This window comes from Protopterus annectens, chromosome 6.part1 (assembly GCF_019279795.1).
Source record: "Protopterus annectens isolate FY-2018-M chromosome 6.part1, PAN1.0, whole genome shotgun sequence".
Classification (NCBI taxonomy): domain Eukaryota; kingdom Metazoa; phylum Chordata; order Ceratodontiformes; family Protopteridae; genus Protopterus; species Protopterus annectens.
In genome coordinates this window covers 410,458,646-410,485,114 of record NC_056738.1, presented here as the reverse complement: position 1 = coordinate 410,485,114, position 26,469 = coordinate 410,458,646, and the positions used below count along the sequence as shown (strand labels likewise).

General features: G+C 43.5%; 1 protein-coding gene across 1 annotated transcript in view; it reads left to right on the top strand.

The window, feature by feature from the left end:
* The window catches only part of LOC122805303 (pre-mRNA-processing factor 39-like), a 1,105,266-nt gene that overhangs the window by 772,015 nt on the left and 306,782 nt on the right, over nucleotides 1-26,469 (top strand). The window contains exon 8 of the mRNA XM_044075391.1: nucleotides 1,129-1,397. Within this exon, the coding sequence (XP_043931326.1) occupies nucleotides 1,129-1,397 (269 nt within the window). The remainder of the gene's footprint in view (nucleotides 1-1,128; nucleotides 1,398-26,469) is intronic.

The window sequence follows — 26,469 nt, the reverse complement described above, 5'->3', positions numbered from 1 at the left end:
GATCCAAGGTTGGATCCATAACTCACACATTGAGGAGAAATGAAAATGGACAACAGATGCATAGTTATGTTAAGTACATAATTTTTAATGTAATTTGCATATATGTATACATACTTACATATACTTGCACATATGCATGTTTGAGGAGTCTTTGTATCATTACTTTTCAACCATGATTGACACCAGAGTTTCTCATAGGAAAAAATAGCCACTACTGGGAAACGTTTAGACCTGGATATGGCATGTAGAATGTAGATAAACCCTATTTTTATGTTTTACTGTGACACACTGATCTCTCTTTGAAGTTCTGTTCATAACATTGTTCATCGGTAAGTACTAGGGTAGCTGCCTTTGTGGGCCCTTTTAAGAATCACCAATTTCTCTCAAATGTAAGCATCATACCTTGTACCTTGTGTCATTGAGGTAACTGTTACGGTGCATACCCTTTACCACTGTACTGTCTGTTTTCCGACCAACCTCCTATGTTACAGTTAAAGACAAAGTTTGCATTCTAAACCCATAAAAGTGAAATATGTTATCTGAAGTGACTGCTGCAGCCTACATTCCTCTTAACTGAAGGTAAAAAGCATAAATGCCTGATCTCATTTGAGATAACTGTCCCATATAGCATCCGTGTACAGTGTTTTGATTTGTTATGCAAGAAAGATTATCCTGCAAGCATTTAATCGAGGTAAATGTGTGTTTTCATATATTTAAGTTAAGTTTGTTACCCAGATCCAGTCACAATTTTAGTTCTTAATATTTCACTTGTTTGGACAATTTTTTTAATTGTAAAATTTGCGCACCATCCCCCCCTTTTTTTTTAATACTGACTATAGATCCCATTTTGTTTGTTCAGATGTAAAACAGAACACACAGCTTAAATGGATGTTTAGAATTAAGAAAGTTATTTTTAATGTATAGCTTTATCCATGATGGCAAAAAATTCCCTTGAATCTTCACAGGCTAAAGCGAAGTTTAGATGATTTGGAAAATCTCGCTAAACAGTTTAAACTCATAGAGTGGTAAGTTGTAACAGAAAGACTATTATGATAGATTGACAAACCTCTTAATTTAGTGGCTTATGTGACCTTTTAGTAACAGTTGTTCTACTTTTCTGTCATACAGGTAATGTGGAGGAAGCAAGACGGATATTGAAGATGTTTGATGACTATACTCCAGGATTGGCTGTGATACGTCTGCGTCGGGTGAGCCTGGAACGCCGACAGGGAAACTTGGAAGGTGCTGAGACTTTATTACGAGAAGCTGTTAAGGAGAATGAAGGCACACCCCTTGCTAGTTTTTATGCAATTAAACTGGCCAGGCATCTGCAGAAGTTACAGAAAAATTTGACAAAAGCTAGAAATGTTCTCTTGGAAGCTATTGAAAAGGACTCTGTAAGTATTTTGAATAGGTCAGAATGCTGTTTGTAGTAACATTTTGAGTGCTGCAGTACAAGTTTGTTTTGGCACATCGGCCCAAGTTTTAGTCTAGCTGTTTTTGACTTTATAATTTTCTTTGTTTTATGGGTTAGTGAGCTGAGTCTTCCAAACACTTTTTGATTGTGATACAGACATGGAGACAGATTAGTGCTAATAGATAAAGATGGAATCATAAACTTAAGTGATGGTGTGATTACAGAATTGGTTTTTCACTGCTGAGATTTCTTAACATCTAACAAATGGAAATGTGTACACACTGAGTAGATGACCAATTATAGTATACAGGTTAGCATAAGGAGGACAAAACACACTAATTTGTGCGCTGAGTTTGAAACATGCAGATGTGCTTTATGTACAGTAACACATTGACAGTGTTAAGCCACAGTGGTGCAGCGGTAGCGTTGTTGCCTCACAGCAAGAGGTTCTCCCGTTCAATTCTCTGCTGGAGCGCCTTCTGTTTGGAGTCTGCATGTCCTCCCCACGGTCGAGTTGCGTTCGACAGACATGCGTGGAATGGGCGTGCCTTCATTGTAGGTTGGGCGCCGAGCTGGCCCCTCGGCACACGTGAACAATCTACTGCTAATCATTAGTGGACCGAATTTCCGCTGTGGCGACCCCTGACCGGGAAAAGCGGAAATTAAAACAACACATTGACAGTGTTGCTGTCTTTTTAGTATTTTGCCATGGTTAACTTAGTAGCAGACAATTTTCATATGTTTAATTATGAATATTTTATTGTTTTTTTGTCATCCTGTCAATTGGTGTGATATATAGCTGCTCCTTTAGTCTTTTTTTTTTTTTTTTTTTTATAGTGAGGGGAAATACAGTGGATGTTCATCGTGTTTCACTGTTGCAGTCATTACAGTTGGGTTATCCTGCTGGCAGGCTACCCTCAGTCAGCCTGAATTCCAAAGTCTAGGTCCGGCGTCGGTTGCTGTCACCTCTTCCCTGACGTCAGTGTGCCACGGGTATAAAAGAAGCAGCCAACGCCATTTTCTTCAGTCTTTCTTGACGCGCGGTGCCCGAAGCAAAAGCAGTTCGTAAGTGCCGGTCGGCCGACTCCTGAGATTTTCAAAATCGAATTTCAGATCCAAAGTCTTCATTAAAGCTAAGTACCCCGTTGGGGAAACTTTTTTCTTGCTCCAGACTGATGTCAGAAAAAGTTAATTGTATTTCTTGTGGGAAGCAAATACCTCATAAGGATTTTCATTCTTACTGTATTCCTTGCCTAGGCCCTGGCCACGATGTTGCTAGCTGCTGGTTTTGTGCTAGATTTAACCAACACACTATTAAGCATCGGTACAATTTTGCATTTCATTACTTTGGCCAAAGATTCAATTATATAATGCCGTCGGAAGAGCCGACGACCGGAGTTTATAAAAAACACAAAGAAAAAGAAAAGGACAGGCATCCAAGGTCCAAAACAGACGACAAGGCTTCCTCTAGGCCTGTCCCCAGTTCTCAGTGAGCCGCTTTCGCAGCCACTGACGCCGGTACCTCAGCGCCACAGGCTGCTTCCATCTCCCACATGGAGCCAACTAGGCCGCTGGAAACTCAAGGTATTGGACACTCAGAAACTATTCCCTCAGATGGGTCCGAAGCCGCTGAGCAGGCATCTGCTTCTGAGGGTATATTCAGGCCTACACAGTTATATGTAAAGCCAACTTCAGCTTCAAAGGCAAAGACTAAAGCAGCTCTAAAGACAAAGAAACAAGTACAGCATTCTCCTGGACAGACTTCCATGCCTAAAAAATAGATGCTTAAAATGGCCGAAGACTTAATTACTTTGATGGGGTTCCCATCCCCCTCCTGTTAAGAGGCCTAGGCAAGAGATAGAATATGAATCTTCAGATCAGGTTTTCATTTCCTCTGATTCCTCTTCTGAACATGAATATTCCCTTCCTCCCTATGAGGATTCTGATGCTGAAGAATCTGTCCCTTCAGCCTCTCCTCCTGAGGATTATTCTTTTGGGGAGACCCTGCATACTATGAGGGAGCATTTCCATTGGGAGAGCCAAGATTACTCTGAATCCAAGAAAAGGCTCAGAGACTTCCTTTTATTACCCCAGCACAGGCCCCTTGCTATTCATCCTGTTTTAGACATTGTAGATGATGTTTTTACTCCTAACTCCTGACTCTTTACCACCTGCTCCTGTAAAGCCAGACAGATACTACAGGGTTTTGGATTCTCATAAATTTCTTTACAAAAACCCTGCTGCTGACCCAGAAACTATTTCTCAGGGTCCCAAGGGGGTCTAGGCTTCCACTGCAAAAAACCCTATTCCCTCTGATAGGGATTCAAGGACCCTGGACAGATGGGGGGATAAAGATTTATACTACTTCTACCTTGGCTGTAAGAGCTTTAAATTGTCAGTTTCATATGCTTAAATATCAGCAATATCTTATGTCACTGCTTAAACAGAAAATGTTGACAAATTCAGAATGTGCAGAAAACAAAGAAATACAGGATTTATTGCATGCAGCTGAATAAGTAGGAAAGCATACTTTGCAATGTGGTTTTGATTCTCTAGAGGACTCCTGCAGGGCCGCAGTTGCAGGTTGTCATTAGGAGGCGTGCTTGGTTAAAAGAGCAGAATCTGCCTGATCATGTTAAAGCAAAACTTTTAGCTGCTCCATTACAGCATGATACCTTGTTTTGTGTTAAAGCAGAAGTGTTGAAGAAAATAGAGGACAAAGCTAAATCTATGCAAACAGTGAAGGATTTCATACAGGTACAGCCTCCCAGATTTAGCAGGAACTTGCCCACAAAGAATTGGTCCTTTCCAGTGTCAGACAGGACACAGAGAGGCAGATACAGACACCCCAGAGGCAGATCACAGCCCCAAGGTTCATACAGGCCTAAGCAATGTGGTGCTTCTACCTCCAAAAGTGGAGAGAAAAAATCACAGCCATACAGAAAACAGTCTCAATGACTTTCTCTTGCCAACACCAAGCACTTATCTTCTGGCAGCTCCTTTGTGGGGGGAACTAGCACTTTTTTCACAAAATTTACACATGATCACCTAGGACAAATGGGTCTTAAATATCATATCTTAAGGCTACAGGTTCCACTTTCACACCCTGCCAAGGCCAAACAGTATGCCAAACCTGCCACGCAATCAGTGGGCAGAGGCACAAAAACAAGTTTCATCCCTCATGGACATGAGAGCCATTCAGCAAGAACCACAGCAAGAGCAAGGGAGTAGGATTTTACTCAAGGCTATTCTTGGTACCCAGAAAGGACAAAGCCTGGCGACCAATACTGGACCTGTCTATCCTAAACACATTCCTGGATATTCCAAAATTCAAAATGTTAACTCTGCAGCAGCTTCTGCCCATGCTGGGCAAGAAGGCTTGACTTGTGACTTTAGACCTAAAAGAGGCATACCTGCATGTCCCAATCAGACAGTCATGCAGAAGATACCTCAGATTTATAGCTAGCTCAATGTACTACCAATTCTCTGCATTGCCCTTTGGCTTATCTACTGTGCCCAGGGTCTTCACAAAATGTTTGGCACCAGTGATTGCATTTTGCAGACAGAGGAATACAAATATATCCATACTTGGACGACTGCCTTATTCAAGCAGAGAACTAAGACACTCTACTACAGCATCTGGCATTTGTAAAAAGGTTACTAACAGGTCTAGGGTACATACTAAACGAAAAGAAATCAAAACGCGTACCCTCTCAAGAGATATTATTCCTGGGTGCAAGCTTAAATACAACTGCCCAGATGGCTTCTCATGCCAGACAAACAGACAACTAACTACTAATTTCAAGATGTTGGCAACAAAGTCCCAGTTAATTGCAAGACAAATTCTGCAGGCTTTGGACTTCATGGCATCCTGCATTCTACTAATTCCTTGTGCAAGACTGCATATGAGGAAACTTCAATGGTATCTAAAAAGTGTTTGGACTCAACATTGCAACAGCCTGAAAACAATAATTACCCTCATTCCCTGCCTGCAACAGGAGTTTCGATGGTGGGCAAAAGCCTGTCACCTCAGCACGGGACAGCCATTCACCATACCCACAGCCAGGCAGACATTGACAACAGATGCATCAGATTATGCCTGGGGGGCTAATGTGGCAGGAAGATGTATTCAGGGCACATGGTCCACAAGTCAAATGCATTTACATATCAAAAATAAATGCTAGCTGTACAGAATGCCCTGACAGCCTTCAAGGATCTACTTCATCCAGGACAACTACTGATAAAGATGGACAATACTACAGTTATGTAGTACATAAACAAGCAGGGGGTCACACATTCCTACCCCCCTCTGCAGACTAGCCATGAACTTGTGGGACACAGCATTGACTTACCAAGTATATCTGCAAGCACAATTCCTGCCAGGAAGAATAAATACTCTGGCAGACGAACTAAGGAGAAACCTAATGGATCCCCACGAGTGGAAATTGGATCCGCAAAGTATTCAGCATGATAAAGAACTGGGGATGCCCGGACATAGACCTATTTGCCTCCTCTCACAGCTACCAACTACAGAAATTCTGCACAAGGGCTTATCACAAGCAAGCATGGAAAGTGGATGCTCTATCTTTCAGCTGGAAAAACGTAACAGTATATGCCTTTCCTCCTCTGCCTCTCCTTCCCATGGTACTTTTCAAGGTCAAGACTAGAAAAGCCAAAAATGATACTTCTTGTTCCAGACTGGCCCCACCAGCACTGATACCAAATCCTAAAGAGTTTGTCTCAAAGTCCAGCTTGGACATTACCTCAAATTCCTCACTTATTGACCCAACAAGACAGATGCTGCACAGCCAACTCAGGACCTTAAACCTGGCAGCATGGCGGATAATGTAGCCATTCAAGACACACCTCTCTCAAAAGCAGTGATGGATGTTGTTTTGGAGGTCAGGAGTCCTAGCACCAGAACATCTTATGCAGAAAAATGGAAGAGATTCTGTGCTTGGAACCAGGCACAAGGCATTGACACGATTGTTCCAAATATTCCTCAGATTTTGCAATACTTAACTGAGATGCTGGATAAAGGCCTTTCCTTTTCATCAATTAAAATTCATGCCTCTGCCATTTCAGCTCATTACAGTACAGATCCACCTATTTTTTCGCATCCATTACTGAGGCAGTACCTCAGAGAGGCCAAAAACATAATACCTCCAAGGAGAGCACCAATACCTGCATGGGACCTCAACTATGTCTTGGAAAAACTCACACTGCCTCCGTTTGCGCCAGCCTCTGCAGCTGATGTAAAATTATTTTCCTGGAAAACAGCTCTGCTACTAGCAGTAACCTCCGCTAGACGAGTCTCAGAGTTACAGGCACTCATGGCTGTGGAACCTTTTATTATTTTCCATGATGACAGGGTTTCTCTGAGGACAAACCCTACATTTATGCCTAAGGGTAGTGTCCAGTGTGGCCCTTAACCAAATGGTTCATTTGCCTACCATTTAACAAAACCCACAGAATAAGGGTGAGAGACTTCTGCATTCTTTGGACATTCACTGGCAACTGCGCTTCTACTTGGACAGAACCAAAGCTTTCAGAAAGACTGAACAACTTCTAGTGGCATATGCTGCAGGATCACAAGGAAAGCCCATCTCAAAACAGACTATTTCAAAGTGGGTAGGCCACTGCATTAATTTCTGCTTTTCTCAGCATGGCAAATCAGTGCCTAAGGGTATTAGGCCACATTCAACCAGAGCAGCAGTCACTTCAGCAGCCTTCCTTAGAGGAGTACCAACCAAAGACATCTTGGAGGCTGCAACTTGGAGTTCAGTGCATACATTTACGAAGCACTATCACTTACCTCTCTACTCAAAATCCAGGGCAGGCTTTGCCACTGCAGTTCTGCAGGGCCTGATAGCGTCTCCTAATCCTATTTAGCACCAGCCTCCCAACCTTAGCTTTGGGATTCAACCCAATTGTAATGACTGCAACAGTGAAACGCGATGAACATAGTACAGTTGTGTACCTACCATAAATGTAGATGTTCGAGTGTATTCACTGCTGCAGTCCAGGTTACCCTCCCACCATCCCCCTTTTCTTTACTGGGACTTCTCTACTTCCCTATTCTATACAACCTATTTGGTGTATTTGCTTGTAGATGAAGGGAAAGTTGTTTTTTTCTGTATGCATGCTTATTGGCATAATTTAGCCTACCTTTTTAGGGGCACCTGACATCTGGGGCAAGAAAAACTGAAGAAAATGGTGTCGGGTGCATCTTTTATACCCCTGGCGCACTGACATCAGGGAAGAGGTGACAGCAACCGACGCCGGACCTAGACTTTGGAATTTAGGCCGACTGAGGGTAGCCGGATGTCCCCAGATTAGGTGCAAGATTAACTCCTATAGTGAGGGCATCTGTCAAAAATTTGACAGAGAGGAAAAGTAATCCGTTCCACCTTTGAGTCTTTGCCACAATAGTGAGTAGTTGTCCATCTCATTTGGATGTATTGGTCACATCTTGGCAGATCTTTGAGAGATTAGTACTTTTGTGCAGCAGATTTATTTCTGTTTTTGTAGCATTATGAAGTTAATTTGATCATTTTACTTGAATTCTTTTTTCAGATGCTCATGATGTCAGAAAAAGGTCATCAGTAGGTGTGCCTTTAGGAGACAGATTCCTTGATGACTAAATAATGTGTCCACACACTTGCATGTATATGTGTGGGATGTGTGTATATGGGTCTGCCAGATTTAGTAGAATGTCTTTTAACTATTGGAGGTTAAGAATGGGTGTGCAAGTATTTCCAGGTTACAGTCGAGAAAGGACTAGATGGGGTAATATATTATCATACAGATGTTTGCGGGTTATGGTCAGAGTAAGTGCTAGGTAAAGGGGATACATTTAGTGCTCTGTTTGTTTTTGTAATTTGGTGCATGTTTTGAGTGTTATGGAAAAGGTTTTTGTAAGGTGTAGAGGGGTGGTAAGGTCAAGGTTAGCATGCATTTCTAAGGTGGTCTGGAGAGACAAAACATAGCGTGTTTATGGATCCTGTTTGATTCTTGGTTGGAGTGCCTTTTGTGTGGAGTCTGCATGACACCCTTGTGTTTGTTTAGGTTTTCTCCAGGTACTGTGGTTTCTTCCCAACTTTCAAAGAAATGCAGTAGGCTTGTTGATATCTGTCAGTTCTCCTAGGTGTGCATGGGGTGTGTAAAAGAGATAGAAGAAGTTCATGGCAATTTGCTTCCATTCCCTGTTTATCTAGTAAAAACTGCATTGTGGCAGCTGTTAATGGGGATGATCTGTGGTAAAAATTGTGTTACTTTAGGGGGCTGAGTTAAGTGTTTAAAGTACTGTTTACTGCGATTTTATGGGGAAAACGTTACTTACCTATTTTTACCATCCCCTGCTAGTAGGATTCCCCGGGAATCTGACATCTTTTTGGGTTAACCTTGGAACAACCTACCTGTTCCTTGGTTCTTCCTTTTTCCAGCTACAGAAAAGAAAATTACTAAACTAATTATGCTACCATATCAGGCTGCTAAAATGCCTCAGCTGCAGATGGGGTAAGACTGCTGGGGCCATTTTGTGATTCTCAGACCATTAATCATTTTTCTATAGCTCCCTTGGTGTGTAGTCCCTGTGACCATCATGAACCAGTGGTGAGAGGTGAGATATATCTTCTGTGGCTGTTGGAATGCCATTGATGACAAAGAAGAGACGTTATTTTAGATCCTAGGAGAAGGGACAGGGAATGTTACTTTGCTTGGCCTGATTGCTGTGCCTATTCCTAAGAACATTTTACCCTGACAAAAGTGGGTCTGTTTCAGAAATTTCTGTCAAAAAGAAGCAAAAAATTTATTGTATTTCTTTACTGTTTGTCACTTTGGACAGGAGTGATTTTATTGGGCTTGGCTCAGCTCTTGACCCTGCCAGTTTAGCTGTTTCTGTTAAAATAAAACATTCATTTCCTGAACAAGTTCAAGATTTTGAGCCACAGAATGATTGTAAATGACTAATTTCTAATTCACATTCTGTAGAGTGTAGCTTTATCTACTCCCAAGGTTTAATTCATCTCTTAACCTTTCCAAAATGGCTGTTTTTTGTTAAAGTAAAAGATTCATTTTCTGAAGAGGTTCAAGGTTTTGAGCCACAGTGATTGCAAATGACTGATTTCTGTTTTGTCTCCTCTGATTTGTAATTCAAATTCTGAAGAGTGTAGCTTTAGCCAGTCCCTATGATGGATTCCATTTTTCTGAAACAGTTTCCTGAAAGGGTCAGTTGTTTCACTGGAACCATAATGATATTCCGCAGTCACTGACAGTCTACTCATTTATTACAGTTGAAATTTCCAAAACTTGCCCCAATTCCTTATGTTCTTTCAACATTGGAGAGTCTTCTTGTAACAGCTTGTACCTTTCCTGGCAACAAACCTGCTGCCCCCCCCCCCAAAAAAACGGATAGATTGTGTAAATTTCCTCATTCTTATAGGTTTTTATAGATTTACTATTGTTTGTGCAAACGGCAGTCTGTCAGCAGCATTGCTGCCGAAAATCAGAATGTCGTGCACAAAATTGAAATAGATGGAATAGTCGAATACACCTATGCGAATGCAGTAGTGCATTCACGTAAGTGTATTTGACTATCTGCACGGAGATCACGGTACAGTGGGGATTGGAAATTCGTCCATATCCCCACTGTAGTGCCATTTTGGAGTTCGAATATGTTAGTAGCGGGGGTGTAGGGGATGCAAAAATGTGTGATATGTTATATAGGAGTCTAATTTACATCAGCTCCTATACGGCTATCACGTGACGGTTTCGGTAACAATGTCGGCTTAAATGTGTTTTTCATTTGGGTCGACATTGTGGCCGTTCGGAATGTTTGTGTTCGGTTTTACTGTTTATTTCAAGCAGCAAATGTTTTGCCGTTCGAACAAATGATAGTAAACCGTTTTTGTACACACATCCCTGATCAAGCCTAGCAGTTATTGCTTCAGTGAACTTAGCTGCTGATAAACATTTGGTCGATGTCAGAGTCTCTCTTATCAAGGCTGGGAAAGTTTTTGATTGGCAAAAATGTATATTCTTATGCAACACCTCAGTGGTCAGGCTTACCTTTTTAGAGAATGAGGGTTATTATCGCATCTCTTTCCTCTTCCAAAGAGAAATCTGCTGTGTGTAATTTGATTGCTTTGCTTCAAGTGGCTACACACTCTTTGAAATGTACTTATGATTCTGCTAATGCCAGAACTGTTATAAAGAGGTTGGCTTGGTTGAGATCTCAATACCTTCCAGAAGATGTAAAAAAATATTTTGAATTCTCCGTTGCGTAGAGAATTAGTTTTTGAGCCATCTGCTGCAGTGATCCTTAATGTATGATGGAAAAGGTAAGCTCATTCAAAGCGATCTCTCTCTCCGATTTTCAACCTTCCTTCAAGTTTGCCAAGGGAATTAATGCTGTCCTTAACAACCTTCTTTAAAAAGCAAAATAAACAGACCCAGCATGATGCTGGCAAGCAGCATTTAAAAAGCGATGACATGGAGGTTCCAGGAGGAGAGGAAGAACCCCACTGTTTAGAAAAAAGGACGTTCCACTAAGTCTTCGACTATATGCAAGACTATCCCCACCACCATGGTATACCCTTAATGATTCCAAGAAATCCTGAACCTCCATTTTTCTGTTTGGCTATAGATAGTTTGGCACATGGGCGGAAGTTAAGCCATCATGGTTACAGATGGCACTTGAGTCTTTCTCCCCTTTTCTAGGGATTCGCTCCATCCCCCCTACTAAACCTTTTCTGTCTGATGCTGTCTGTGTCATTCATCACAAATGGGTCTTGGATCCGACCTCATATATGAGCCTACAACTGTCGGATAGATCCAGAGCTCAAGCTCCTCCCCTTCCATACCTTCTACCCTCAGATCTCATTTGCCGCTGAAACATTTCAGGGGTGTGTCTGTGTGTGTGTCTGTGTGTGTGTCTGTGTGTGTGTCTGTGTGTGTGTCTGTGTGTGTGTCTGTGTGTCTGTGTGTGTGTCTGTGTGTGTCTGTGTGTGTGTCTGTGTGTGTCTCTGTGTGTGTCTCTGTGTGTGTCTCTGTGTGTCTGTGTCTCTGTGTGTGTCTCTGTGTGTCTCTGTGTGTGTCTCTGTGTGTCTGTGTGTGTGTGTGTGTGTGTGTGTGTGTGTGTGTGTGTCTCTGTGTGTGTCTCTGTCTGTGTCTGTGTGTCTGTGTGTCTGTGTGTCTGTGTGTCTGTGTGTCTGTCTGTGTGTCTGTGTCTGTCTCTGTGTCTGTCTCTGTCTCTGTGTCTGTCTCTGTCTCTGTGTCTGTCTCTGTCTCTGTGTCTGTCTCTGTGTCTGTCTCTGTGTCTGTCTCTGTGTCTGTCTCTGTCTCTGTCTCTGTGTCTGTCTCTGTCTCTGTCTCTGTCTCTGTGTCTGTCTCTGTCTCTGTGTCTGTCTCTGTCTCTGTCTCTGTGTCTGTCTCTGTCTCTGTGTCTGTCTCTGTCTCTGTGTCTGTCTCTGTCTCTGTGTCTGTCTCTGTCTCTGTGTGTGCTGTACTGGTATTAGGCTTGGGGACAGTGCACCTGGAGGTTGAATGTGAAATTTGTGCCACATTCAATCCCAGGGTCCTGGTAGAGCACCACAATAAGCTTCTTCTGAAGGGCTTGGCTCATTGGGGGGTCATCTGCCCAAGGAATCCCCCTTCCATCCCCCCCCCCTCTGGAACCCAAAGAAAGGCCTCCTCCTCCCCCCCCTTGGAGAGGTCCTCTTCCTCATCCTTTCACTGAGAAGCTGAGGCTCTCTGATCACAAATCCCTTGATCAGAAGTCTGCCATTCCAAGAACCTTAGATTTTAGACACTGATCCAAGACCTCCACTGAGTGGAGGCCTTTGGATCTGAGTAGGTGCTTGCCATCTCAGGATCCAACCAGTTTGTCGGATCCAGCAGCACACTGTCCAAGTCCTTGGACCCAGCTAGGATCAGGCAGTTCTGTTGGATCCCATTACAGTTGAAGGTCCCAGGAAGTTGGATCCAACTCATTGGGGTAGATCCCCTTCCTGAGACTATAGGGCTATGAAATCCAGGGTCAGATCCACTGCAAGGTCCGGTCACTCTTCAGTCTTGTCCAGATCCTCCAGAAGTCTACTGCTGTCAGACATGGATATGATGATGCGCTTCCTCTAAGGCTCAAACTGAGTTGGGCTTGCTGCTGTCCCTGTCTAGGTGACCAGGGGGACCCTTCCCATCTGCAGGACACCCACTCTCCTCTTCCAGTCCCACAGGCTTTGGAATGTCAGGACGAGGGGATTTCCAGTGAGAGACCAATGATGTCTGTATACCCCACTTCCTGACACCATCAAAGTCTCTGGATGGCCCTGTTCCATTGCCCTCGGTCAGCGTACACCTTGCCTCCGAGAGGTAGGTGTAAGTTTGCTGGGGATGGGTTCGGGCCCAGAGTTTTTAGACTGTTCCCTTCTGGGATCTTTAGCACTGGACAGCTCGGGGCTAATATCATCAAGGGTTTTTGGTGCTGGTTTGGCGTCCCTTCTCCCTTCCCAGATGGCCCCAGCTGCTGGAGAGGTGAGCTTCATCCAGTCTGTCGGCCTTCCGGGGGGGGTAGAGAGGACCTTTTCCAATTTGGCAGTTACCCCTCCATCTTCTCTAGGTCCTCCCCAGTCGTTCTCAGGTTTGGATGCTGAGGCCTCGTCATCCATCCAAGGTCAGCCCTCCCACGAGTGCCTTCAGGCGGGCACTGCCCCACTTAGGGTATCCATCTCTTCCGAGTCCTCCCCTAAGCCCACCATGGAGGACCCCCTTCAGATGAGAACATGTAAGAAGAGTCACTTGGGCTTCCCCAGAGAGTCCCTAACTGAGGACACAGATTTTGAGGAGGGAGACAAGTCCCCTAGACTTCACTTGAAGTGCTCTTTGGGGGGCATCCTTTGTTCTCAAGCAAAGAGATGGTTTGTCTTCCTCAACCCAGTCGTCAGAGTAGTCTGTTTTCCTGAAGGCCTTTGGGACAGGCCCATTCTCTACCTGGGTGTCTCCCCCTGATGATGAACTTGTGGACCTTATCGCCAGCAGAGCTTGGAAGGAGCCACACACATTGGAACCTGTCCCCAAAAAAGCCGACAAATTTCTCTGTTCTCCTGAGGACAGAACATTTTGGAGCAAAGGTGTCCCCATCTTTGCCATTGTGATGGTTGCTGCTACTAAGAAAGAGCTAGCTGAGCAAAGCTTCAGTCCCATCCCCTGAACAGGGAGTCCCGTGTGATCGACCATTTTGAAGAGCGTGTGTTTGCCTCAGCTACTTTCGGACTGAGAGCAACTAATTTGGCTTATTTTACCTGGCTTCTTTGGGACTTTATTTCGGACCTTACCACTTCCCTTAAAGAGTTGTTGCCTCTGGACAGTCTTATGCTGGTCTCTCCAAAACTCTCTACTCTGACTTCCTTGGCTAATGCCTCAATGAGGTTGATCTCCAGTTTGGCAGAGGCAACCTCTCAAGTGGCAGGCACAAGTACTGCCATTTGACAGCATCCTTGGCTTTGCCTTTGCAGGTTTGCGCAACCCTTCAGGGCATCTTTCACTAATGCCATCTTTGATGGCTCCACCTTGTTTGGTAATACAAAATGCAAGAAAGCAAAAGCAAATTAACCTTTCCCTCGCAGTAAATTGTGGCGCTCTGGATGAGTTTTTCCATTAAAGCCCTGGGAAGTCGGAAGATGGCTTTGGCCAATACCCCTGTTGTACCCACACTGGCACCCTGATGCCCACATGGAATGGGAGATGGCCAAAGCAGAGAACGGGACAGTAAAGCCATGTAAGTTGTCATAATGCACGTGGCTCCCTTAGGAAGGAATCCCAAAGACAATGACTGAATATACTTGAACATCTGTAATTACTGAAAATTTCTAGCACAAATTTAACTTGAGGTGCCTTCTGCAGCATGAGAAGTGAGCCTTATGGATGAATTTGCGGTAGTTTGAAGGGTAGCCAGCATCAGTAACCTGTTAAAAGTTTGTATAATTTATTTGCATCTAGATGAGTTATATCAAGGTATTGTATTTGATTGTTATTCCAACTGAAGCTAGATTATTTTTTCTATTTTTTTAAGTAATTAACGTACTTGTTTTATTATGATTAAATCTTTGAAATTTCTGCAGACTGGCTCAAAACTAGTTATATGTTCTAATGCATTGTCTGCATTTCCTGTTAGTAAATATCAGCAAAAGTTGGAACTTATTTCAAAGTCTTCTTTTATTTTGATACCATTAATCTTACTGGATCTAATACTATTAGCAAAGGTTTCTATAGCTAATGCAGAAAGTAAAGCTGATAATGGACAATCTTGTTTTGTGCCTTTTCATAATTTAAAGCAATAAGAAAACTTATTTGAATATAAGCACAAGTGTTATTGTATAGCTTCAAATTTAATGCAGATAACCTCAGGTGAGAAAATTATACACTGTGTTTTAAACAGGTACGAACAACTAACTGAGTCAAAAGCCTTGTCTAAATCGAGACTAATGATAAAATTCTTTTTTTATTTGCATAGTCTATTAATGTACATATTCTTATGTTACCCCTTGTCTAGTGAAAATAAACATAGTTTGATCATTGTCAATTAGTTTAGGTTTAAGTAGATTAATTCTGTTAACTAAAATGGACATGAACATCTTATAGTTCACATTTAAAAGTGAATTGGATCTGTATGGTAAACACCCTGTAGGATCCTTTTCTAGTTTTACAATAGGTGATAAAAGGGAATATTTCTATGAAGGGGGGACTTCAGCAATTTTTATTTCTCTATAGACGTTATCTTATATTTTAACTACATCATCCAGTAGTAGTTTATGTAGATGTTCATCGTGCATACAGCTGCAGTCATAACAGATAGGTTCTCTTGCCGTCAGGCGGGTCCTCGGTCGGCCGAATTCCAAAGTCTAGGTCCGGCGTCGGTTGTCGTCGCTTTCTTTCCTGACGTCAGTGCGACAGAGGTATATGACACAGCCGACGCCATTTTCTTCAGTCTTTTTTGCCGCGCGGTGCCCGAAGCAGAAGCAGTTCGCAAGTGCCGGTCGGCCAGCTCCTGAAATTATGAAAATTTGGAAACCGAAGTCTTCTTTAAAGCTAAGTACCCGTTGAAACTTTTCTTGCCTCTGACCGATGTCAGACAAAGTTAACAATTGTATTTCTTGTGGGAAGCAAATACCGCATAAGGATTTCCATTCCCTCTGTATACCTTGTTTAGGCCCAGACCACGACGTCTCGGGCTGTCGCTTTTGTGCTACTTTCAATAAACGCACTATTAAGCGTCGGGCGGAGTTCGCCCAGCACTTTTTTGGTAAAGCTTTTAATTATAAAATGTCGTCGGAGACTCCGACTACTGTTTTGTCCAAAATACGCAAGGACAAAGACCGACTCGCGAGGTCCGCTGTCTCCACCGACACCACGCCAAAACCGACTACACGTGGTCCGGTTCTCAGCGAGGCGCCTACGCAGCCCCTGACTACCGACGAGACTTCTCTGGCGGTGTCTTCTGTAACCGAGACAGCAGGTTCCTCGGCCCATACCCTGACTACAGCTACCGAAGCCACTGTGAGTGTTGAGCCTCTTAATGTGGACAGGTCCACTTCCACCCATGGTGTCTTCAGACCTTCATCTTCCTTTTCCATATAGGCCTTCACTAAGTATAAATCAGCCATGCATTCCAAGAGGCCTGTTGCACAGGGCCCATCTCCAGGCCCCATGCTCAAAAAGCAGATGCTCAAAATGGCTGAGGATTTAATTACTCTTATCAGGGGTTCCCAACCCCCTCCGGACAAGAGACCCAGAGTGGAGGAAGATTCTCCCTCTTCTGACCAGGGCTCCATTATTTCAGAACATTCTGATGAAGAGGAACACTCGTACTCCCCTTTTGAAGATTCTGATGCAGAGCAGTCCATTCCTTCTGTATCCCCCCCAGAGGATTTTTCTTTCGGGGAAACCTTGCATACCTTGAGGGAACACTTCCATTGGGAAGGCCAAGATTTTTCTGATTCCAAGAAAAGGCTTAGGGAATTTGTTTTGCTACCTCAGCACAGACCTCTGGCGATACCTCCTGTCTTGGACATACTTGATGATGTTTACTCTGAGGCTTGCCTTAATCAGGATTCCCTGCCTCCTGCCCCATTCAAGCCTGATAGGTACTACAGAGTTCCTAACTCACACCAATTTTTTTACAAAAGCCATAATGCTGACCCTGAAACCATTTCTCAAGGCCCCAAGGGAATGAAGGCCTCTATTGCTAAGAATCCATTACCTTCCGAGAGAGAGTCAAGATCCTCGGCCACCCTAGCCATGAGGGCCTTAAATTGTCAGTTCCATATGCTTAAATATCAGCAGTTTCTGTTATCACAATTAAGGAATAAAATGTCACAACCTGAACAACCAGATTTGAAGGAGTTGCAGGATATGATGCATAGTGCAGAATAAGTGGGTAAACACACCTTACAAATGTGGCTATGATGCTCTAGAGGCCTCAAGTAGCGCTGCTGTTACAGGATCAGTCATTCGTAGACATGCCTGGCTTAGGAAAAATCCTTGCCTGATTATGTTAAAGCTAAACTACTAGGTGCTCCTTTACAAAAGGATGTATTATTTGGTACAAATGCTGAGGAGATACTACGGAAAATGGAAGAAAAAGCTAAATCTATGCATACTGTCAAAGCTTTTCTACAGGTACAACCACCACATTTTAGCAGAATTTGGCCTTCAAAAACTGGTCCTTTCCAGCCACGGACAAGCCCCAAAGAGGTAGATACAGGCGCACAAGGGGCAGAGGACAATCTCAAGGATCATATAGAGGCAGACAATGGCAATCTCCAGCACCAAGAGGTGGCGAAGACAGTGCACAATAATACAGGAAACAAACCCAATGACTTCCCCTTTGCATGCCAAGCAAGGCTCAGGTGGCAGCACCCTTGGGAGGAAAGCTGGCATTATTTTCAAAAAATTGGCATATTGTCACAAAAGACAAATGGATCCTGGACATTATAAACAGAGGCTACAGATTTCATTTTCACACTCTTCCAGAAATGAGAGGCATGCCGAACCTGCCACACAAAGGGCAGAGGCTCAAATACAAATTTCAAAGCTCATGGACATGAAAGCTATTCAAGAGGTACCTACTCCCGAACAAGGTCAAGGTTTTTATTCCAGACTATTCCTGGTACCAAGGAATGGAACCGATTGGAGACCCATTTTGAACTTATCCATCCTAAACACATTTCTACTCGTACCAAAATTCAAGATGCTCACCTTACAGCAGCTTCTTCCCATGCTGGGCAAGGAGTCTTGGCTGGTAACATTGGACCTCAAGGAGGCATACCTGCATGTCCCAATCAGACAAAGCTGCAGAAGATACCTCAGATTTCTTGCAGGTTCAATCCACTATCAATTCTCTGCATTGCCCTTTGGCTTATCTACTGTGCCCAGAGTATTCACGAAATGCCTGGCATCAGTAATTGCCTACTGCAGACTTCAAGGGATGCAAATTTACCCTTATTTGGACGATTGCCTGATCCAAGCGGACAGCAAACACATACTTCTGGAACATCTGGCTTATGTAACACAGTTATTGAATTCTCTGGGATACACAGTCAACAAGAGAAATCCAGGCTAACACCATCTCAGAAAATAATTTTCCTGGGTGCCAACTTGGACACAAACACCCACATGGCCTATCTTACGCCAGAAAAACAGGGGCAACTAACTCAGTACTTCAAGATGCTAGCAAATTGTACCAGGCTAACTGCAAGGAAAATCCTGCAGGCTCTGGGCTTCATGGCATCTTGCATTCTTCTAATCCCATGTGCAAAGTTGCATATGAGGAAACTTCAATGGTACCTAAAAAACCTATGGTCTCAACACAGCCACAGTTTGGAAACAGTAATACCACTAATTCCATGTTTACAAAAGAAATTTCTTTGGTGGGCCCAGGCATGCCAAACAAACAAACACAGGTGTACCATTCTGCAAGCCTCAAGCAAATCAAGTCATCACAACAGATGCCTCAGACTACGCCTGGGAGGCACACATGACAGACAGGTGCATTCAGGGCAAATGGTCCCAAAAGGAAAAGCACCTTCACATCAATCAAAAGGAAATGCTAGCAGTGATAAATGCAATTACAGCTTTCAAGGACCTCCTGCATCCAGGGCAATTATTGATAAGAACAGACAACACCACAGTAATGTGGTACATAAACAAACAAGGGGGAACACATTCATACCCCCTGTGCAGGCTGGCCATGTCACTTTGGAACATGGCTCTGGAATGGCAAATCGAGCGTCAAGCACGGTACCTGCCAGGTTTGGAAAACACGCTGGCAGACAATCTAAGCAGAAATATGACAGACCCGCACAAATGGAAGTTGCATCCTCAAGTGTTTACAAAGATAATCCAAGCGTGGGGAAGGCCAGACATAGATCTCTTTGCCTCCCACAGGAATCAATTGACAAAATTCTGTTCAAGGACATTTCATCCAAAGGCCTGGAGAGTGGACGCCCTTTCTTTCAGTTGGGCAGCACGGACAGTTTACGCCTTCCTACCTTTGCCTCTACTGCCCAAGGTGCTCTTGAAAGCAATAGCAGACAGACCAAAGATGATACTGATTGCTCCAGACTGGCCAAGACAACACTGGTACCCACTCCTGAGGAGCCTAACACATTTTCCTCCCTGGACCCTACCTCTAATGCCTCTTCTCCTGACTCAGCACAGCTACAAAACTCTTCACAGTCAGCTGAAAACACTCAATCTGGCTGCATGGAAAATTCCTTAACACCACAACAGACCCTACTCTCCAAGGAGGTGCAGGATGTCATTTTGGAGGCCAGAAGGCCATCTACTAGAAAAGCTTACTCTGCAAAATGGAAATGGTTTTGCGCTTGGAATGAGAAAAAGGGCAAGGATCCTAGAAAACTGAATTTGCCCCATATATTACAGTATCTAGCTGAGCTGTTGAACAGTGGACTTTCATTTTCCACCATCAAAATCCATGCCTCAGCCATTTCTGCAGAATACAACACTGATCCACCCTTATTCTCTCATTCACTCTTAAGGCAGTTCCTCAGAGGGGCTAAGAATATAAGACCTCCAAGGAAACAACCAATACCAGCCTGGGATCTTAATTACATTCTAGAAAAATTAACATTGCCTTCCTTTGAACCAGCTGCCTCAACAGATTTGCAATATTTGTCCTGGAAAACAGCATTCCTTCTGGCTATTATCTCAGCTGGTAAGGTCTCGGAACTACAAGCCCTCATGGCTGTGCAGCCTTTTCTCATCTTCCATCAGGACAGGGTTTCCCTTCGAACCAACCCGTCATTTATGCCTAAGGTAGTATCCAGGGTAGCTTTAAATCAGGCCATACACTTACCTACCTTTTACCCCAATCCTCAAAACAAAGGGGAAAGGCTGCTACATTCCTTAGACATCCATAGACAGCTACGTTACTATTTGGACAGAACAAAGCCTTTCAGGAAATCAGAACAACTCTTTGTGTCCTATGCTGTAGGAGCTCAAGGGAAGCCAATTTACAAACAGATAATTTCAAAATGGATAGGCCACTGCATGCGGTTTTGTTACTCCTTTCATGGTAAATCTGTACCTGCAGGCATCAGACCCCACTCCACAAGGGCCACAGCTACCTCTGCAGCCTTCCTCAGAGGAGTCCCTACCAAAGATATTTTGGAGGCAGCCACTTGGAGTTCTGTGCATACCTTCACTAAACACTACCACCTACCTTTATACTCCAAAACTAGAGCAGGCTTTGCCACTGCTGTGTTGCAGGGCATTCTGGCTCATCCCAGTTCCACCTAGTGCCTACCACCCTGTGCGTAGCTTTGGGATTCTACCCATCTGTTATGACTGCAGCTGTATGCACGACGAACATAGTACAGTTTTGTACCTACCATAAATGTAGATGTTCAAGTGCTAATACAGCTGCAGTCCAGTTTTCCCTCCCTCCTTCCCCTCTGGGTACAGACCTAGTGGCTAACTCCTCATCTTCCAACCTGATTGGGTTATCCTTCTATGGTGTATTTGCTTGCAACTACTGATTTTTGATTATATGGCAATGCATGGTTATATGTTTATATGTATATATATATATATATATATATATATATATATATATATATATATATATATATATATATTGCCTTCCTTCTGGGGGCACCTGACATCTGGGGCAAGAAAGACTGAAGAAAATGGTGTCGGCTGTGTCTTATATACCCCTTCGCACTGACGTCAGGAAAGAAAGCAACGACAACCGACGCCGGACCTAGACTTTGGAATTCGCCCGACCGAGGACCCGCCTGACGGCAAGAGAACCCATTTGTTATGACTGCAGCTGTATTAGCACTCGAACATCTACATTTATGGTAGGTACAAAACTGTACTTTCTGATACAAGGCCATCTAAGCCTGGTGCCTTGTTGTTTTTTAAAGTTATTTCATCCTTTATTTCTGATAGTGAATTGTCTATCAATGTTTTTATTTGTTCACTCACTGGTTATTTTATTATTTATATTTTATTTTAGAAAAGTTCAACTGTATCATCATCTAGGATATTTATATTTCCATAAAATATTTTAAAGTCCTCAAGAATACCTGTAATGTCTGCTTCTTTTTTATTTATATGTTATTTCTTTGATATGATTTAGTTTATTCATTTTTTTTTTATCTGAGAGCAAGTTTATGTGAACTTAAAGGGTTTACTGAATATGCCTGAAGTTTGTTTTCCTAGGTTTGAAACTTGGACTTAGAATTTCAACCCATTTTGGATTTAAGTTTTTAAGTTCAGACTGACATTGTCATTTGGTTTTAGATTTAACTTTAGTGTGTCTATTTTGGCTTGTAATTTATTCAATTCTTTGACCCACTCTTGTTTTACTAATATACCAGCTCGTAACTCTTCATTTAAGCAAGCTTTTAGTGAATCCCACAGGACAATATCAAATATCTCACCATTCATGTTTATTTCTAGGATTTTTTTTTTATCTGTTTAACATACCAATACCTGAATCCTTTTTTAGTAATGTATGCTGGTAATCTCCTGTGATGTATTGAAAGTGTCAGTTTTTAAAATAATTATAGTAGTGTGGTCTGATAATGGACATGGAACTATTGAAACTTCTCTGATGGTGATAAGATTGTCTGAGACAAATATTTTAAAATGTGTGTTCAATTTACTCATTATTCATATAGATATGGAAGTGTCTGTTTTCCATGACATGTATATGTCCTTTAAATTAATTTGATTGGGCAACACATTGGTTCAGCGGTTAACATTGTTGACTCGCAGCAAGAGGGTCTCCGGTTCGATTCTCATCTGGGGTGCCTTCTGTGCTGAGTCTGTCCTCCATGTGTTTGTGAGGATTTCCTCCAGGTGCTCCTGTTTCCTCCCACATTCCTAAGACATGCAGGTGGATTGGACATTCTAAATTGGCCCTAGGTGCGAGTTTGTAAAAGTGTGTGCGCGTCTTCTGAGGAAGGTTGGGTGTCGGGCTGGCAACTCAACCCTTTAAAACTCTACTGCCACTCATTCTGCAGACCAGTGATCAGCTGTGGCAACCACTAATGGGATCAGCTGAAAGGAGATGAGGAGGACGTTCTGTGTTTGGCTGAAGATGTGATTCTCAGCTTTCTATCTGCAGTGGAGTCTGATTACAGTTAAAATCACTAACCGTTATGACGTCACCTTTCTTGTAGTAGGTTATAGTGTCCAAGTACATGTTCTTCGTGTTTCACTGTTGCAGTCCTCACGTTTGGGTTATCTGCTTGCAGTAGCCCTCAGTTGGCCTGATTATCAAAGTCTTGGGTCCTGCTTCAGTTGCTGTCTCATCTTCCATGATGTCAGGTAGTCAAGGGTAAAGCATGTAGTCGATGCCATTGCATGTCTTTCTTGCCGTGCGGTGCCTGAAGCAGAAGCAGTTCGCAAGTGGCGGTCGGCTGACTCCTGAAGTCAGTACCAAAGTCTTCAACTAAAGTGAAGTACCCCATTGGGGAAACTTTTTCTTGCTCTAAACTGATGTCAGTAAAAGTCAATAACTATATTTCTTGTGGAAAGCAAATACCTCACAAAGATTTTCATTCGTAGTGTATTCCTTGCCTAGGCCCTGACCACAACATACCTCACTGTCAGTTTTGTGCCTTATTTAAGCAACAAACTGTTCGCCGTTGGTATATTTACGCTTCTAAATGTTTTGGTACTCTGTTCAATTATCCAGGTATGTCTTCGGTAAGCCATTTGACTACTGACTTTCCGAAAAAACGCAAAGATAAAGACAGAGACAGGCCGCCTAGGTCCAGAGCTGCCGACAACGCTTCTAAGCCAGTTGCCAGTTCGACGGTACTCAGTCAAGTGCTTTAGCAGCCCCTGATACCTGCTATTTCAGATTCACAGGCCTCTACTGAGACCCTTTTGGAGTCCGGTATGCCGCGAGATGTGTCAGCTGTGGAACCTGTGGATGTTCTTCGTGTTTCACTGTTGCAGTCATTACTCTTGGGTTTTCCTGCTGGCAGGCTACCCTCAGTCGCCCTGAATTCCAAAGTCTAGGTCCGGCGTCTGTTGCTGTCGCCTCTTCCCTGACGTCAGTGCGCCAGGGGTATAAAACATGCAGCCAACGCCATTTTCTTCAGTCTTAATTGCCGCACGGTGCCCTAAGCAGAAGCAGTTCACAAGTGCCGGTCGGCCGACTCCTGAGATTGTGTACGAATTTCAGATCCGAAGTTTTCATTTAAAGCTAAGTACCCTGTTGGGGAATACTTTTTTCTTGCTCCAGACCGATGTCAGAAAAAGTTAATCATTGTATTTCTTGTGGGAAGCAAGTACCTCATAAGCATTTCCATTCTTACTGTATTCCTTGCCTAGGCCCTGACCACAACGTTGCTTGTCAGTTTTGTGCTAGATTTAACCAGCGCACTATAAAGCGTCGGTACGATTTTGCTTTTCACTATTTTGTTAGATTTAATTACACGATGCCGTCTGACAACCAACCGACTACCGCAATTCACAAGAAACGCAAAGAAAAAGAAAAGGGCAGGCATCCGAGTTCTAAAACCGATGACGAGGCTTTTTCTAAGCCAGCCGCCGGTTCGCCGGCTCTCAATGAGGCGCTTTCGCAGCCCCTGATGCCCGCTACTTTGGAGCCGCAGGCTGCTACAGACTTGCACGTGTAGTCGCCTAGGCCGCTGGAAGCTTAAGGTATTGGACCTTCGGAAACTATTCCCTCAGATGGGTCCGGAGCCGCTGAGCAGACATCAGCTTCTGAGGGTGTTTTCAGACCTACTCAATTGTACATTAAAGCGACACCAGCTACAAGGGCAAAGACTAAAGCATCTTTAAAGACAAAGAAACAAGTGCAACAGCCTCATGGTCAGGCCTCCATGTCCAAAAAACAGATGCTCAAAATGGCCGAAGACTTAATTACTTTGATCAGGGGTTCCCATCCCCCTCCTGATGAGGCCTAGGCAAGAGGCAGAATATGAATCTTCAGATCAGGTTTCCATTTCTTCAGATTCCTCCTCTGATCAGGAATACTCTCTTCCTCCCTATGAGGATTCTGATGCTGAAGAATCTATATCCCTTCAGCCTCTCCCCCTGAGGATTACTCTTTTGGGGAAACCTTGCATACCATGAGGGAACATTTCCTCTGGGAGAGCCAAGATTATTCTGAATCTAAGAAAAGGCTCATGGACTTCCTTTTACTCCCTCAACGCAGGCCCCTAGCTATTCCGCCTGTGTTAGATATTGTAGATGTATTATCAGAGTCCAGTCTGACTCCTGACTCCTTACCTCCAGCTCCTGTTAAGCCGGATAGGTACTACAGGGTGATTGACTCTCATAAATTCCTTTTCAAGAACCCTGCTGCTGACCCAGAAACTATTTCTCAGGGTCCCAAAGGGGTCAAGGCATCCACTGCAAAAACCCTACCCCCTCCGACAGGGATTCTAGGGCATTAGACAGATGGGGAAAGAAAATTTACACTTCTGCTACCTTGGCTATAAGGGCTTTAAATTGTCAATTTCATATGCTCAATTATCAACAATATATTATGTCACTGCTTAAGCAGAAAATGTTGATAAACTCTGAAGGTGCAGAAAACAAAGAAGTGCAGGATTTATTGCATGCAGCTGAGCAAGTTGGAAAGCATACTTCGCAATGTGGTTTTGATTCTTTCGAGGCCTCCTGCAGGGCCGCTGTCACGGGTTCTGTCATTAGGAGACATGCTTGGTTAAAGGAACAAAATTTACCAGATCAGGTTAAAGCAAAATTATTAGATGCTCCATTACAGCATGCTACTTTGGTCTTAAAGCAGAAGAGGTGTTAAAGAAAATTGAGGACAAAGCTAAATCTATGCAAAGATTTCTTACAGGTACAGCCTCCAAGATTTAGCAGACACTGGCCTACAAAGAATTGGTCCTTTCCGGTGTCAGACAGACCACAGAGGGGCAGATACAGACGCCCAATAGGCAGATCCCAGCCCCACGGTTCATACAGATCTAAACAGTGGGGTGCTTCTACCTCCAAAAGTGGAGAAGACAAATCAAAGCTGTACAGGAAACCGTCCCAATGACTTCCCCCTGCCTGCGCCAAGCACTTATCTTGCGGCAGCACCTTTAGGTGGAAAATTAGCACTTTTTTCTCAAAAATGGCACATCATAACCCAGGACAAATGGGTCTTAGACATAGTGTCACAGGGTTATAAGTTTCACTTTCATACCCTGCCAAGGGCTAACGGTTGGCCAGACCTACCAAAAAAAACAATGGGCAGAGGCACAAAAACAAGTCTCATCTCTCATGGACATGAGGGCCATTCAACAAGTACCGGAACAAGAGCAGGGACAAGGCTTTTATTCAAGACTATTCCTGGTACCCAGAAAGGACAAAGCTTGGAGACCAATACTGGGCCTATCTATTCTAAACACATATCTGGATATACCAAAAGTCAAAATGTTGACCGTACAGCAGCTTCTGCCCATGCTGGGCAAGAAAGCTTGGCTTGTGACTTTAGACCTCAAAGAGGCCTACCTGCATGTCCCAATCAGGCAATCATGCAGAAGATAACTCAGATTCAAAGCTGGCTCAATGCACTACCAATTCTCTGCACTGCTCTTTGGCTTATCTACTGCGCCCAGGGTCTTCACAAAGTGCCTGGCACCAGTAATTGCATTCTGCAGACAGAGGAATACAAATATATTCTTACTTTGACGACTGCCCCATACTAGCAGAGAACATTGTACTACAGCATCTGGCGTTTGTAAATAAATTACTACCATGCCTAGGGTACGCAGTCCACGAACAAAAATCAAAACTAATAACCTCTCAAGAGATAGTATTCCTGGGTGAAAGCTTAAATACAACTACCCAGATGGCTTATCTCATGCCAGACAAACAAAGGCAACTGACTACCTACTTCAAATTGTTGGCAACAAAGGCCCGGTTATCTGCAAGAAACATTCTGCAAGCTTTGGGCTTCATGGCATCCTGCATTCTATTAATTCCATATGCAAGACTGCATATGAGGAAACTTCAGTGGTACCTAAAAAGTGTTTGGACTCAGCATTGCCACAGCCTGGAAACAATAATTACTCTCATTCCCTGCCTGCAACAGGAGTTTCAGTGGTGGGCGAAGGCCTGTCACCAGAACAAGGGACAGCCATTCACCTTACCCCCAGCCAGGCAGACATTGACAACGGATGCATCAGGATTATGCCTGGGGGGCACACATGGCAGGAAGATGTATTCAGGTTACATGGTCCCCCAACCAAATGCATCTATATATCAATATAAAAGAGATGCTAGCTTTTCAGAATGCTCTGACAGCCCTCAAGGACCTACTTCATCCGGGACAACAACTGATAAAGACGGACAATACCACGGTCATGTGGTATATAAACAAGCAGGGAGGTACTCATTCTTACCCCCTCTGCAGACTAGCCATGACTTTGTGGGACACAGCATTAACCTATCAAGTACATCTGCAGGCACAATTCCTGCCAGGAAGGATAAATACTCTGGCAGACGAACTAAGCAGAAACATCATGGATCCC